This window comes from Acromyrmex echinatior, chromosome 1 (genome assembly GCF_024713525.1).
Source record: "Acromyrmex echinatior isolate Ae372 chromosome 1, ASM2471352v2, whole genome shotgun sequence".
Lineage (NCBI taxonomy): Eukaryota > Metazoa > Arthropoda > Insecta > Hymenoptera > Formicidae > Acromyrmex > Acromyrmex echinatior.
This window is the reverse complement of record NC_141852.1, coordinates 27,262,311-27,277,893: the sequence shown is the minus strand read 5'-3', so window position 1 is coordinate 27,277,893 and position 15,583 is coordinate 27,262,311. Positions and strand designations below refer to the sequence as shown.

At 34.4% G+C, this 15,583-nt stretch overlaps 1 protein-coding gene and 1 pseudogene across 12 annotated transcripts in view; both read right to left on the bottom strand.

The window, feature by feature from the left end:
• Positions 1–311: 311 nt before the first annotated feature.
• LOC105148205 (uncharacterized) overlaps positions 312–15,583 on the bottom strand; it is a 41,139-nt gene continuing 25,867 nt past the window's right edge. For 10 of the 12 annotated variants that reach the window (XR_015546973.1, XR_015546968.1, XR_015546971.1 and 7 more), the window contains 12 exons: positions 8,086–15,517; positions 7,119–7,559; positions 6,512–6,782; positions 6,162–6,388; positions 5,697–5,914; positions 4,534–4,902; positions 3,932–4,282; positions 2,975–3,537; positions 2,363–2,828; positions 2,025–2,207; positions 1,669–1,862; positions 312–833 (listed from right to left, as the gene is read on the bottom strand). Coding sequence is in view for 1 of the 12 variants with exons in the window: in XM_087411975.1 (XP_087268101.1) it covers positions 1,770–1,862; positions 2,025–2,207; positions 2,363–2,828; positions 2,975–3,537; positions 3,932–4,282; positions 4,534–4,902; positions 5,697–5,914; positions 6,162–6,388; positions 6,512–6,782; positions 7,119–7,559; positions 8,086–15,517 (10,614 nt within the window). In the remaining 11 variants the exon portion in view is untranslated. Of the gene's footprint in view, positions 1,863–2,024; positions 2,208–2,362; positions 2,829–2,974; positions 3,538–3,931; positions 4,283–4,533; positions 4,903–5,696; positions 5,915–6,161; positions 6,389–6,511; positions 6,783–7,118; positions 7,560–8,085; positions 15,518–15,583 lie in introns of all 12 variants that reach the window. The other 2 variants (XR_015546972.1, XM_087411975.1) reach the window with 2 other exon arrangements.
• LOC147911114 (small nucleolar RNA SNORD36) lies at positions 10,183–10,236 on the bottom strand (annotated as a pseudogene).

The window sequence follows — 15,583 nt, the reverse complement described above, 5'->3', positions numbered from 1 at the left end:
TCATTAATGTATTTTTTAATGCTCATGTGAAATAAATAACATTCTTTCATTAAAAAACGCTACGAATTAATTCCAACACCTAATATAACAGTAAATTTACATCGCCGCACAAAAAAAATCATAATATTCAACATTAATATTTATTTGTGCATTGATGTTACGTTTAGACTTTTGTTTATGATTAATACTTAATATAATATAACATATTACAGATGTTCTTATGTGGATAGTCTAATTCTGCAATATAACAAAAAGTTGGGTATTAAAAAAGATGGAAGGGAATATTTTTTTATTAAAAATCAGTCGCATAATGAAATTGGTATAATAATTGTATATAATTCTTCCAAATCGCCTCAGATTTTCTCATTGCGCTTTACATACATATATTGGGTGATTCGAAAATAAAACTACTTTGTATAATATATATATGTGTGTGTGTATATATATATATGTATGTATATATATATATATATATTATATACAGAAACAGTGCGATACACACGGTATGCGTGTGTCTATATCATTATAATTATACATGATGATGATAATAATTATATAAACGTTTTATATTACAACAAATCATCATCGGACCAAAAGCACAAAGATTGAAATTCTCTTTATCTTCTGTCGCATACAACCCATTTTTCCTTTTCCCTATCTTTCAATATTTTTTTCTCATCTCGTATACAATATACAAGCATTCGATATTTTCTCTTATGATAACTATAATATTATACAACACTTTGGAGGAATGTGATGGCGACTCTGATTAGCACCACAACTTCTTCGATTTATTTATCCTTTAGTTTGTAACCCTGGATCACTCCTACAAACTAAAGAAAATTTATCTTAACGCTCGCTTTCTTTCTCTTTCTCTCTCGCGCAAATTATTATGAAAACAAATTAATTTTTTTAATCCATTTTCCAAGTAAAAAAGCCAAAAATATATTACAATTATTTAATTAATTTATTTATTTATAAAAACAAAGGTGCATATTTTTTAATATGTATAATACATATTCCTCTCTTTGTAAGTTAATTTTCAAGTTTTTAAAATTTTTCTTTATATAGATAACATACTTACACATATAATTTGTTCTCTAGCAGTTTCTTTGTTTGAACTTAAATTTAAACATTATAATTCTTAATTACGTAATATAATTGCAAAAAAATATAGAATTTTTTCTGAACAAATTGAGAGGAATATTATATAATTTCATTACGTTGTTTGATAATCTCTACTACTATCAAATCATATTTTAATGAATTGTTCAATATTATTATAATAGAGAAGTAAATCCTGGGTTAATTGTTAATTAATATTGCGCAATGGCACTTTACAAATCAAATTACAATAGCCTAGTGCTTGTCTTATATTTATGTAGTGTACATATATATATATATATATATATCTATGTGTTTAACATATATAATATACATAAACATAGATATATATAATATATACCTATATATTACATATATCTATATAATATATGTACAAATAGATATATAATATAAACTTTGTATTTATATATTTAATAGAATATGTTTTCACTATATGTATATATATATACATATACATATATATATATATAAAATATATATATACATATATATATCTTATCATTTACCCCCCACGCAGAAAATTATCTCTATACAACTTCCTACCTTATATAACATAGCAACAATGATAACAATAGGCAGGATGGAGAAATTGAGTTTTCTTCTTTACTTCTCATTTCCTGTTTCTTCTCTGTATCATAATTTGTTTAATTCATCCACTTACGACAATTGGGTGCGCCGCAAGCGCATGCAATCTTGTGCTGGTCGTCTTCGATGTCGAATTTGTAGTCATATGCCAACTGCAAAAGAAAATAAATATAATGTAACACTATAAAAAAATAAATACAATATTTAAGATAAAAAGGATTCATACATGGGGACTTATAATTTTTAAATAGGACAAATAATATTAAAATAAAATGCTTAAGTTATCTTTCTTATATAAAGAAACGTATAATTACCTCTTCGCCACGTGAAATTCGACGCTTGGCAAAAATAATAATTCTGAAATCGCGCTCAACTTCAACGATCTCAGCGACACAGTTTGGGTTGCAGGAATGGTTAATGTAGCGAGCGAGACCACCACATAAAGTCGCATCTATTACTCGTTCTTCATCCAATCGGAACATATATATACCACGATTCTGTAATAAACAAATATATGAATATATTCTAATATACATATATGTGTGCGTGCGTGCGTGCGTGTACGTGTATGTGTATGTGTATAAAATAATTAGTTTTTATAGTATAGTAAGAATAATTAACAAAATACAATCGAAGGAGTTTCAATACTTACTCTAGCTTCATATTGTTTTTCCCTTGTTTCTGCTAACTCTGATCTAATAATCTCTCCAATGTATTCGATCACCATCGTGTGCTTCTCCAGATCCCTCGCTGCGTATAATCCTAGACCTTGAATCTTTGATCTTGCTAAATAAACATTATTACGCCATTCTTGTTTCATCTTCTTATATTGTGAGCTCTTGGAGTGTACGAATTGTTTCGAATATGGACAGGAAGCGGCTTCGCCGGCAGCAGCAGCCGCTGCAACTAATGTTGAGGAGACTCCACCTCCCATTGTTGCGGCAGCACCACAGGTTGGCAAACCAAATGGCATTCCACGTGAAGCAAAGCCCCCTGTGCGTTGCGTGTGCGGTCGTTTCCACGGAAGCTGGTTGCGTAAACGTGCCTCCGTACGTGCACTTCCTGTTGGATTGATGGCTAAAGGCAACTCCAATAGCGGGTTACGACCATATTTAAATCTAAAAATAAATTCATTATTATTGCTTTCTGAGAAACTTAATATTCTGCAAAAGCTAGTAACAAAAGTAAAAATTGAAACGTATCATACAAAAATAATTGTTGATCATTCATCTAAATTAATTTCAAAATAACATTTGGTTCCTACCTGTAATCGGTTAAAGTCTCAATTCCAGGCAAGCTTTCCAGTACCCGCACTACTGCTGGTTCTGTCAAACCAAACAGATCTTCTCCCGAAACGTATCTCGGGAATAATTGTACAGAGTTTGTACTTCTCCTCAATTCTGCCAATGGTTCCAAGATTCGGCTCCAAACTGCTCGCGGAGTAGCGTCTCTCAGTTCAACATCTTCTTGAAGAGGTTCTTGAACTAGGACACGAAATTCCGGACGACCAGAGACATCGTGGATCGAGCAAACATAGCGGCAACGTTTATTAGGTCTTCGCATACTCCAGTAGAAACGCACGATTTTGTAGCCCACCGGATAAATATAGTTGGGCGTATGGAAGTTTTGCAATTGATGAGGAAGTAGTTGACCGACGCTAAGAAAGATAAGAGAACCCACACGAAGTAAATGTTTATTGTCAGAATGATGCATCACCGCAGCGACTTGACGATTTTCATCACGTTGAACATAGACGCGACGGTAAACAGAAAGGGTAGTTAGTTCTTTATCTTTATCTTTTATAAGGTGTTGAGGACAAGCCATAGTCTGGAAGAAAATTTTGATTATATTTAAAATTGCATAAGAAAAAGAAAATAAAAATCAGAAAGAATAAAAAATTTAGAAAAAAACTTATGAAAATTAAAAAAGTAGAACTTGATTGTACTGAGAATACTCTTTTAAGTTCTTATTTTTATCTTATCTTTAATGTACAACATGTTCCGTTTAGACATTTAATTTTAGACTGAAATTTCTCCGGCAATGCAGGAGAGAGAGGTAAAAAAGTTTCTGCGCCCAAAATTGCTGGTTTTATAAATTTTAAAGCTGTTTTTTTACACAGGCGTCCATCTTTTGCTAGAATACTTTGTTATGAATTTTTTTATTATACATCTAAGCGGAACAATTGGCTAACATACTATTACCCTACAAATTATTTGATTACCTTATCTTTATAAAAACCGCAACCGTCTTTAATGGCACATATTAGGTGGTACCAGTTAGTGCACCTTGGCTTATAGCACTTAACAGTACCAGCAGATTTTTCGCAAATGATGCAAATCTGTACAAGATTGTTCTGCAGGACTTCATCCAATCTCATAAGCGCGCCACTCTGAGCCTCATACACTACATTAGACCATAATGCACAATTGAGATGTACCCATTTGTCCACGTCAAAATTGAGTAATCGAGCTGGTCCATCGGCTGTTGCATCGCCTTGACTCTTGCAAAATACGCAACGACGGGTATCTTCGGCTTTTGCGGGAGCTACTGCAATTCCCATACGAAATAGCATCTAGAAGAAAATTCAATTTTTATCTTCAATGTACAATTTTACATTAAAATTTTGTTTATTAAATATTACAGAAATCAACAAACCTATATAAATTCATACATAACATAAAAACATCTTTTGATATTTAAGTGATTTTTAAGTAATTTTCAAGTAATAAATTTTATATATATACACACGCGTGTGTGTGTGTGTGTAAAATTATTCATATAAATTTTCCAAATAATTATTAAGTAATTAAATTAATTATTTACCTCGGTAATTTCTCTATCAGTGGGTTTCTTAAATTTAGTTAAAGGTTGCATGGCTCCTATCGACCATGTTTTATATTTCAATCCTTTCCAAATTTTCGCAGGTGGTTGAGGCTCAATAGAATCACCAATTTCTTCACTAATTGAATGTTTCTTTGATCGCTTTTCGTCGTTGTCTGCACTGTCGACATTATCCAATTTCTCAATTTTCACTTTGATCTCTGTTGTTGATTCATTAATAATCTCCATATTTTCAAATTTCTCCATCTGCTGTTGTTGCTGTTTAATGGGAAATTTCTTCAGACTTTTCAAATCATCTTCCAACATTTTTGCTTCTGTTTTATGACATAGATGATCTACTATTGTTGCAGCCTGCAAAATAATAGAATTATATGTGTGTGTGTGTGTGTGTGTGTGTGTGTGTGTGTGTGTGTGTGTGATAGTAGTAGTAGTAGTAGTAGTAGCAGTAGTAGTAGTAGTAGTAGTAGTAGTAGTAGTAGTAGTAGTAGTAGTAGTAGTAGTAGTAGTAGTAGTAGCAGCAGCAGCAGCAGCAGCAGCAGCAGCAGCAGCAGCAGCAGCAGCAGCAGCAGCAGCAGCAGCAGCAGCAGCAGCAGCAGCAGCAGCAGCAGCAGCAGCAGCAGTAGTAGTAGTAGTAGTAGTAGTAGTAGCAGTAGCAGTAGTAGTAGTAATAGTAGTAGTAGTAGTAATAATAGTAGCAGCAGTAGTAGTAAATATAATATATTAGGTGTTGGAATTAATTCGTAGCGTTTTTTAATGAAAGAATGTTATTTATTTCACATGAGCATTAAAAAATACATTAATGAAAGTACTTCCCATCACTTGTAAAACGCTACGAATTAATTCCAACACCTAATATATATTTTTTTTCATATAAAAAATATTTTTCTAACTATCAAAAATTAATAATAAATATCGTAAGTGCATTAATAATAATATATTATTGGTATATTTAATATAATTATCTTACAAATTTTATATAGTATAAGTTAATTGTAAAATAGCTATAATTCTGTTTCTATTTATAAATTATTTGCAATTTAATTACGATATGATTTATTATAGAATAAAATCATTGAAATTAAAATATTTTTTCATTTATTTTTATAATTCAGAATATTTCTTGTATAGATTTCTTGTATATGTACCTTATCTTGAGTATTAGAAGGTGTTCGATGCATGAGCGCAAATTGCATATAGCAAGCCGCTGAACAGAAGCAAAGTTCATCGCCCGGTTCAGCTTCCTCTTTGCTCAAGAATGGTAGATCCGATACTTTTTTTCGAATTAAACTGTTAAGGATCACAACATCACAATGACGACAGAATTTTGCCGCACCATTTAGAATACTTTGTATATCGATTGGAGCTGAAAGATGGATTAATATATTTTTTTAAAAATCTTGTTTTGATCTTATATATATAATTAAAGTTTCTGGATTTTATTTATTATTTTATTTATATTTTAATGCCAATAACTACTTTTTTCATAATTTACATATTTTCTTTTTCTTATATATTCTTGTATAAATTTTTTTTATCATAAATATTTTTCGAAATATTATAGATATTATATTATATATTACGAAATAAAATCATTGTATTAAATTACGTACTACCCTCTTTGCCGTCCTTCCCTTTTGTCCTGTATAGTCCTAATTTCTGACTAGGAGGAGTAGTGGTGCGTTCAACTATTTGATAACCAGCAGGCGGTGTTATGTTCAGAATATTAGCAAGATCTTTAAGTACACCCATTATATCATCGGCAGCCTGACTATTCAAAGTTAAGGTCACAGTGACATTTCCGCTTTCTCGTAAAGGAATCGGAGGAGATTTGCCAAGCCTAAAGAATTATATAATATCATAAAAAATATTTCATATATATATATATATATATATATATATATATATATATATATATATATAAAATATATTATATACTGTGAATAAAAATAAATATACATACTTGGGCATTCCAAAATTCTCCTTGTCTTGTTTAGCTGCATCTTTTAAGTAAACAGGCTTTAGTTTGATTGGAATTGGTGAAATCAGAGGTATAACGGGTGACACACGTTTCAGCCATTCTGCTTCTTCATCCGATTCTTCCTCAATCAATCGCAGTCCAGGAAAACGGTGCATAAATTCTGGTATAACACATTCAGGTGAAGACGAACTCACAATGGTATCAGGAGAGTCCACGTCGCGATTAGTCGTCATATTCTCTTTCTTATCATCAGCTACAAAAGAACATTTTTACGTAATGTTTTTGTATAAAGAATTTAAGTATTTTATTATTTCTCTTATGAATGTATTAAGTTATATTTATATTATCTTTTCGTTCATTTTATATTATTTTTACTATTTTAATAATATTTTTCTTCTCTTCTTCCATATTCTTATATTCTTATTATTTCTTTTCCTTTTTTTTTTATTTTCCCTCTTCCACTTTTTTTCTTAATTTTATAAACTTTTTACATACACACAATTGAAATAATTAACAGTAAATTTGTTTATAATTTTATAATAATATATATCAATATTATAAAATATAAATATAATAAATAATTGCTTACTATCGTCCAACTTCAAAGGCGGAAATTCTTGATCATAAAATCCTCTCTGCGTAGTCGAGGGTTGTTGAGGTGGCAGAGGTTCTAATTCTCCAAATGGCTGTGTATTATAATGGTCAGAAATTCCAGGTAAACTGGCTGATCCATAATTTCCAATCAAATCGCCAATTCTAGCGTTATAATCTTTCTGACTTCCAATCTTAACAAGATCTCCGCAACCGAAAATCGGACATACCCCATAATTACGACTCAATTGGGGTTCCAGAACCGCCATCGGTTGAAGTTGTCGTAATTGGGTCATTAAATTGTCCACAAATGTGTCATAATCCTCATCGAGGCGCGAGACTTTACGGGAACGTTTTTTCTGAGGTGCAGTTACGGCATCCTTTCCCTGGCTTTGCTTTCTCTTTTGTTGGTATTGTCTCCTCTTCAACTTCTTAAGATCTAAAGCGTTCCAGACGCCATGTTGTTACAATTTGTTATTAATTTGATTTAATAAAATCTTAATATTACATTTACAATCTTTGTAATATAATTTAATTTTATATTATATCGTATTTATTTTAAGAAATAAATACGATATAACACAATATATATGTAATAAAAGAAGTATATATTATACACATTTCTTTCTAATATAAAATAATAGAAATACATAAATAAATATAACATAAATAAATATAAGAAATAAAAAATAGTAATATGTTAAAACAAAGTAATATGATAAATATTCTTGAGGCTTCCACGTGTGCTTTCTATTATGCGTTTCGCAGGTTTCCCACGTGTCCAGATCCATTCTTGGAATGCCAACGTTTCGTGAATCTTGTCTGATACTGATCAGGTTGCTCCTCGTCCTGATGAAGGATCGTGGTACAAGGTTCACGAAACGTTGACATTCCAAGAATGGATCTGGACACGAACGAAACCCGCGAAATGCATAATTTTTATATGATATATAAAAATTACTTACCAGTTTTATCATCCATTGCTCCATCTATGAGTTCCTCTTTGGTAGTGAGAAATTCTTTGGTATCCGTCTGCAACTGACTGGCTGATGTGGCAACAGTGGACAAAACATCCTCAAGACCAATTTCTTTCTTAACCTCGACTAAAGGCACTGTATTGGAACCTGATGGGGTAACGGACCCCATAACGGTTTGTGGTGGAACCGCGACAGTTCCATGACTATGAGGCACTTGTTGCTGAACAGATTGTTGTTGAACGGGAGTAGTCGAAGAAGAAGGAACTTGTTGTTGTGCCACTGTTGGCTTCTGCACAACAGGAGCTTGGTTTTGAGATTGTGTTTGGACTTGAATTTGTGATCCAGATACGTTATTAGAGTTACTGGTCGCTAATTGGACGCTCTTCGAAGCTATTCCAGAGGTTGCCACTGGTTTATTTTGCAAAGCATGTTTAGAAACAGTAACGCGTTGTTGGGGTTGAAGCCCTTCTCCGCTCATGCCAGTATTCAGTTTGCTTTGACTTACAGAAGTTTCTTGCAAATTCGTAGAAATATTAGGAGACGTTTTTGTCGTTGTTATTGTTGAAGAAACTGGTTGATTTGATATAGAATTTCCCGAAGAACTTGCTGAAGGAGTAGGAACTAACTTTGTTGTTTGCTGTTTTAAGTTTTCAGTTTGTGCTCTTTGTGTCGCAATCGAACTAGGTAATGGAAGAGGAGGTTTCGTAGATTCCTCTTTAGTTGGTGAACTTTGAATCTTTAAGGGCGTTACTGAATGCGATAAAAAAGAAGTTTCCCTTGCAAGAACTTGTTTTATTACTGGTTTCGGTGTTGAGGTTTCGTTCAGTAACTGAGGAAGCAAAGAAGGTGGCGTAGGTAAGACTGGCCGAGCCAGTTGCGCTTCCAGCGAAGGAACTATTGGCAGACTGGGTCCTTGTGATGATCCTGAAGTCGTAGGACATGCCGTATTTTGCAATAGTTGCTTCAGTAATACATTTTGAGAATCCTCTAATCTTAAAGAATTAGAAGAACTTTTACTGGGATCTATTTCTCTCTTTTCTTGGATTTTGGACTCTTCAGGATCTTTTTTTACTGTTGTAGATTGATTTTCAAGATCGTTATTTTTTTCTATTGGTAGAAGACCAGAAGATTTAAATTGATTTTGATTAGAGGTCAAAAGAGGACTTGGAGCTTGCGATAAAGTCGATTGAAGAATACTGGACGTACTTGAAACACCACTAGAAGTTGCCAAAGGTGGCACAATAGTTCTAATACATTGCATTGAGCTAGTTACGGCTGAACTAGTATTTACCAGTACTCGAGAGGGTGTAGAACAGCCTGAACTGGCTTGAAGGATTGCTTGAAGATTTTGCGAGCGTTGTATTGAAGTCGATGGTAAAACAGAACTCAAAAGATTGACTGCAGATTGAGTCGGTATTGTGTTACTTCGGCCATGACCAGCAATTGAAGATTTTAAGGAAGTAGTCCCAGCCAACATGGCATTCAACATGGCATTTGAAGTGATGGAGATCGAAGTTGTAATGCTTCTAGAAGTACCTGCAGCCGAAGAAGTACTTGAAAGATTAGAAACTGTAGTAGTCTGAAAAGTTGTTGCTGAAGAAGTCATCCTGAAGATCTGCTCGCTATTATTAACTTTTGAACCTGTAGTAATAACTCCGCTACATTCCTTCAATTCTTTTTTCTCTTTTATAACCATTTCTGTATCTTTCAAAATATTGCTGATCAGATTAGGTTGAAAACGACCTTGATCTAATCTTGTCAAAGTCGAAACTCCACTCTGAACATTATTTGATGAATTCAATGTCGACAAGGGACTAGAGGTAGATAAAACACTTCCAGATTTCACTGAAGAAACCATGGTGACCACTCCGGTTTGATTCACTGTTGTTTGATTGCTTTGTAAAGATGATAGCAATGTTCTCAGTTGATGGGATACGTTAGCTACATTAGAAGTCAATTCTGTTGGCTTCGAAAGTGGTGATAAATGAGGAACTGTTGTTGTGCTTTTTTGCAATTGTGCCACGGTATTAACTATCAAAGTGGAAGCTTGACTCATTGCTGGAGAACTCTTTTTTACTTCAGCATTTTGACATTTTACTTCATTTTTAGGTTCAGTTGAAGAAATTTGATCATTTTCAAGATTTTCTTGCTCTAAATCCATTAAAGAGTCTTGAAGAATATTTAAAGGCAAAGTATCTAACGGAGTTGGCATTTGATAAATAATATTCGACTCGCTACTGTTTGCCATTTCCGGTTTTGATGAAATAATATTTTGTAATATATCTAAAATATCATCAGATGATTCCTCTATTAATGCCTTTTCTTCACTTAAACAATGTTGAAGAAATGGTTTGGAAGTTTCCATTTCCGTACATTGTTCTTCCTGATGATTTTTTTTATTTGTGTTCTTGTCATTAATCTCTTCAATGTTTTTTTGGATTTCTTCTGATTTATTTGTTACTTTTTGCATATCAGAATCTGAAGAAATTTGTTCTTTATCATTTTCCACCGGTTCAGTATCATTTTCCAAAATGTTGACGAGCGACAAATCATCGGTAACAGGTGACATTCTTTTCAGAGTCGTCGTTGGAATATCATTCTTATTTTCAACATTTTCTGCAGGATTATGAATAGCTTCTAACATACTCTCCAGTTCATCCGTAGTATTTAATGGATCAGTTTTCTTCTCTTCAATCGATTCTGAAAAAATATTTGATGATGTATTCAAGGAATTATTTTCATCTATAATTTTATCCTGGATCTTTTTCTCTTCTTTCATTTCATTTTCTTGATTTTCTGTTAGTTTTTCTTTGCTCTTTGAGATAGTATCTTTTTTCGACAAATCTGGAATTGACATTTTCGGAGTCGAGAGTGTCACAGAAGTTGATTGTACACTTAATATTAATTTCGTGGGATTATTCAGAGATTCTGTATTTGATAAACTCGAAAAAGTTGTCAAAGGCTTCTCTGAGAATAATATTTTCGGTATTTCATTAGCAGAGATGATTTTCGGATTCACTTTATCTTGCTGAGAATTGGATATTTTCTCCAGAGCAGTTTGACTAAGTTTCGCAGCAATTTTTGCATCTGCCACAATGCTCGCCATCGTTGACAATGTAATACCTTTCTGATTGGTAGAACAACTCGAGGAAACTTCTTTTAAGTCAAACTGATCTACCATTTTAGTTTCTGTCACAATTGGTTGAATTGAAACCTGAGTTAGTTGAGAATTAGAGCTAGTAGAAACTAAATTGGAAATTAAATTTGAAGAAATTGTAGTATTTATTAAAGAAACCAACGATTTTGAGACTGTTACATTAATATTAGTTGGGTATATAGTTGAAGTTGGTGTTTTGGTATACGATTTATCTGAAAAGATAAAATTTGTAGGACTCTTGTTTTGTTTTGAAGATTTGGTTTGATCATCTATCGAGCCTTCATTAAATGTATTTTCTTTAGAAACATCAGTTTGTATATTATTATCAGTTTTTTCAATCTCTTCATCGCAAGAACCCTTAGAAAGATTGTCTTCAGGCGATTTCGTTGTAGGATCGATAATAACCACTTCAGAATCACTTACTAAAGATACCATAAGTTCTTGATCAGGAGACTGATCTAAATAAGGACCTGGAGAAGGATCAACTCGAAGTTCTTCTTGATCCGGTGATTCAGGAGTATCAGTTACAGCGACTAGCTTTTTTCCAGACTGAAAGGCCCTCACTATATCGAGTCTAAGACCCTTTTTATTTCTTGAATGAGACGGGACTAAATCTTCGTCACTCAAAATAGGTTCTTCTGATTGTGATTCAGAATTATCAATCTCTAAAATCTGCACTAAGTCATGACCTTGACCAGCATCATTTACTAAAGCATGACAAAGAGAATCGTTACTATCAGCAGAAAGATCCACCACCATTCCAGGTTCGAATAAAACATATTCTTCTTGCATATCACCTTCTAAAGTTCCTGAAATAACATCAACTAGTTCTGAGTCACCGAACTGTTCAATCACGGTAATATCATCACTGTCTCGTTGAGCTGTGGAACTCAAAGTCACTTCAGTATTAACTATAGTTTTGTCATCATCATAATCTGTCGTATCTGGAAGTTGTTCCAATTTTTCTCCGGGACTTTCTAAAGTTAAAGATCCATTATCTAAAGTTGAAGAGGTCAATGAAGAGCCTTGACCAGTTGATTTTATCTCTAAAGTTGTGGGAGAAGCTTGTGGCGGCGTATGAGAATCATCATCGAAGTCATTATAATCGACACAGACTAATGAGCTGATTCTAGCAGTTTTCCGATTCATGGAAGTATTTGCTTTCTCTTCTGTAGACTGATCTCTTTTCGTTTGAGATGTTTCCGATCCTTTACCACCTTTACTGCTATCAGCTTTGCTTGACCACATTGGCGATCCTCCTCTTAAACCCAACTTGAACCATCCAAATCGTCCAAAATTAGGAAATCGTATTGGTTTTATAGATTTATTATTATTTTTCTCATTTTTAGTAGAATTTTCTGGTAAAAGAACTTGAGAAATTTGTTGACGAATCTGGTCCTGATCATCTGATGAACCACCCTTTAATCCTAATTTAAAATATCCAGTCTTCGCAAAATCAAGAAAAGGAATGGGATTTAAGGGATTATTGGAGTTTCCTCCACCTCTAGAAAGATTATCTGATAAAGAAGTTTGTTCCTGAGAAACTTGTTGAGGAATTTGCTGAGAAATTTGTTGCTGATCACTTGCAGTTACAGTTAAATTAGTATTTTGTTGGACAAAATTATGAGGTGTATGAGGTGTATGAGGTGTTCTTGGAGTTCCAGGATTTTCCACACTTTGGGGTCTGTCTGGCATAGCAGGACTATTCCCAGTAGACTGTCTTCGCTGCATTTGCATAGGAGATCCAGCTACCATAGGACTTCTAGGCATCATAGGAGAGCTGGGTGGTTGAGTAGTTGTTGAAGAATGATGATGGCTACCATGAAGCATCGGTGAAATCCTGTTCATTGGACTAGGAGGTTGTGAAGCCGGATTTAATTGTTGTTGAAGCATCGGAGAACCCATCGTTGTCTGTTGCACCATAGGTGAATTTGGAGGTTGACCATAATTTTGTTGAAGTTGCTGATGAAGCTGTGGATTGGGGGAATTTGATGACTGAGACACCATCGGCGAGTTAGGCGGTTTCTGCTGCTGTTGTTGCATTTGCAAGAATTGTCTTTGCTGTTGTTGCTGGAGAATATGCTGTCGTTGCTGAGCCATTTGGAGTGATCTTGGACCAATAGAATTCTGCCCTTCTTGAGAAATACCCTGAGAAACACCTTCATGTTGTTGATGAAGAATTTGTTGACGTTGCTGAGCCATTTGAAGTGATCTTTGAACAATAGAAGTCTGTCCTTCTTGAGAAATAACCTCATGTTGCTGTTGATGAAGAATCTGTTGTCGTTGAACCATCTGCAAAGGTCTTTGAGTAATAGCACTTTGTCCTTCTTGAGGAACAGATTGAGAAACACCTTCATGTTGTTGCTGTAAAATTTGTGGTCGTTGTTGGGCCAGTTGTAATGATCTTTGAGTAATAGCGCCATCTTGAGAAACATCTTCATGTTGATGCTGTTGATGAAGAATTTGCTGTTGACGTTGTTGAGCTATTTGTAAATTTCTTTGAGCAACAGTATTCTGCCCATCTTGAGAAATACTTTCATGTTGCTGGTGTTGTTGAAGGATTTGACGCTGCTGTGCCATTTGTATTGATCTTTGAACATTTTGTCCAATTTCTTGAGAAATATTCTGTGAAACACTTTCATGCTGCTGTCGTTGTTGCGCTATTTGCAAATGTCTTTGAACAGTAATATTTTGCCCATCTTGAGAAGTACCTTCTTGTTGCTGCTGTTGTTGTTGAAGAATCTGCTGCCGTTGTTGAATCATTTGTAGCGTTCTAGGAATAGAATTTTGAGGAATTTGTTCTTCTTGAGAAATACTTTGAGAAATAACTTCATGTTGTTGTCGAAGAATTTGTTGTTGTTGCTGAAGAATTTGTTGTCGCTGCTGCACCATCTGTAAGTTTCTTTGAGCAGCAACGACATTATGACTTTCTTGAGGAATAATATCATTCTGTTGTTGCTGCTGCTGAAGAATTTGTTGTCGTTGCTGTTGTGAAACTACTTGCAACGATCTTTGATTAATAGAACTCTGTCCTTCCTGAGAAACATCTTCAGTTTGTTGTTGCTGAAGAATTTGTTGTTGTTGAAGAATTTGCTGTCGTTGCTGAGTTATTTGCAACGATCTTTGAGTAACGACATTTTGTCCATCCTGAGAAAGACCTTCTTGTTGCTGCTGCTGAATAATTTGTTGCCGGCTCGTTTGTAAATTTCTTTGAACGACAACATTCTGTCCTTCTTGAGAAATGATATCAGTCTGTTGCTGTTGAAGAATTTGTCTTTGTTGAACCATTTGTAAATTTCTTTGAGTAATAAGATTCTGTCCATCCTGAGAAATATCATTCTGTTGAAGAATTTGTTGTCGAGAAACACCTTCATGTTGTTGTTGTTGTTGTTGTTGTTGTTGGAAAACTTGCTGCCGCTGCAATGTCCCCCGAACAATAGTATTTTGACTTTGATCCTGAGAAACGCCTTCATGCTGTTGCTGAATAATTTGCTGCCTCTGTAACAGCTGATGCTGTTGTTGATTTAGTAACTGCTGCTGTCCTGACTGTGGATTGTAAACGATACCTCCTCTCCTCTGCGCCCCTTCTGGTGGTCTAACAAATCTCTGAGTTAAACTGTGAACTCTCACACCCTGATCAACTATCAACTGTTGATTTCGCGTCTCCGGCGTAAAAGCACCAGGAGAAGTTGCCAATCTTCCGCCAATAATGGCTCTATGTTGTGGTGAAGTCATTCGTGTAGTGTTGGGATTGCATAGACCCGGAGAAGGCATTGGCCCAGGACTGAATGGACTTTCATCACCTTGAGAATGAGGAGTGCCAATTCTTGGCGATTGTTGCTGAACATTATGCGGTGACATTGTACCTGGATTAGACGATTGAGGGTTGCCTGGACTATGTTGAAGCAGCGGTGTGCCTGGACTATGTTGAACAATTGATGGAGTTGCTGGTGAATGTTGAATCATGCTAGGACCAGGACTCTGAGAAACCAACGCTGCTGGAGAATGCATCGGAGAATGCTGAGAAGGTGACATCAATGGAGAACAAGGTTCATTTGGTTGGGGTTGAGTTTGTCGTTGTTGTTGTTGTTTGTTATGATACTCTTGAACCAATACGCTGTGTTGACGCTGTTGCTTACGAGAAGTTTCTAAATGTTTCTGAAGAATAGCTTGCTCGGAAGAAATCCGTTGTAGTTCAGCAGCATCGGTCTCTGTCAGTTCGTTACCAGATTTACGAAGCTGACGTTGCTTACTATTGAGAGACTGAAGAGAAATAAGATAGAGAAACATGAGAAATATGAAAATGTAGGACAAACTAAAATTTAGGAA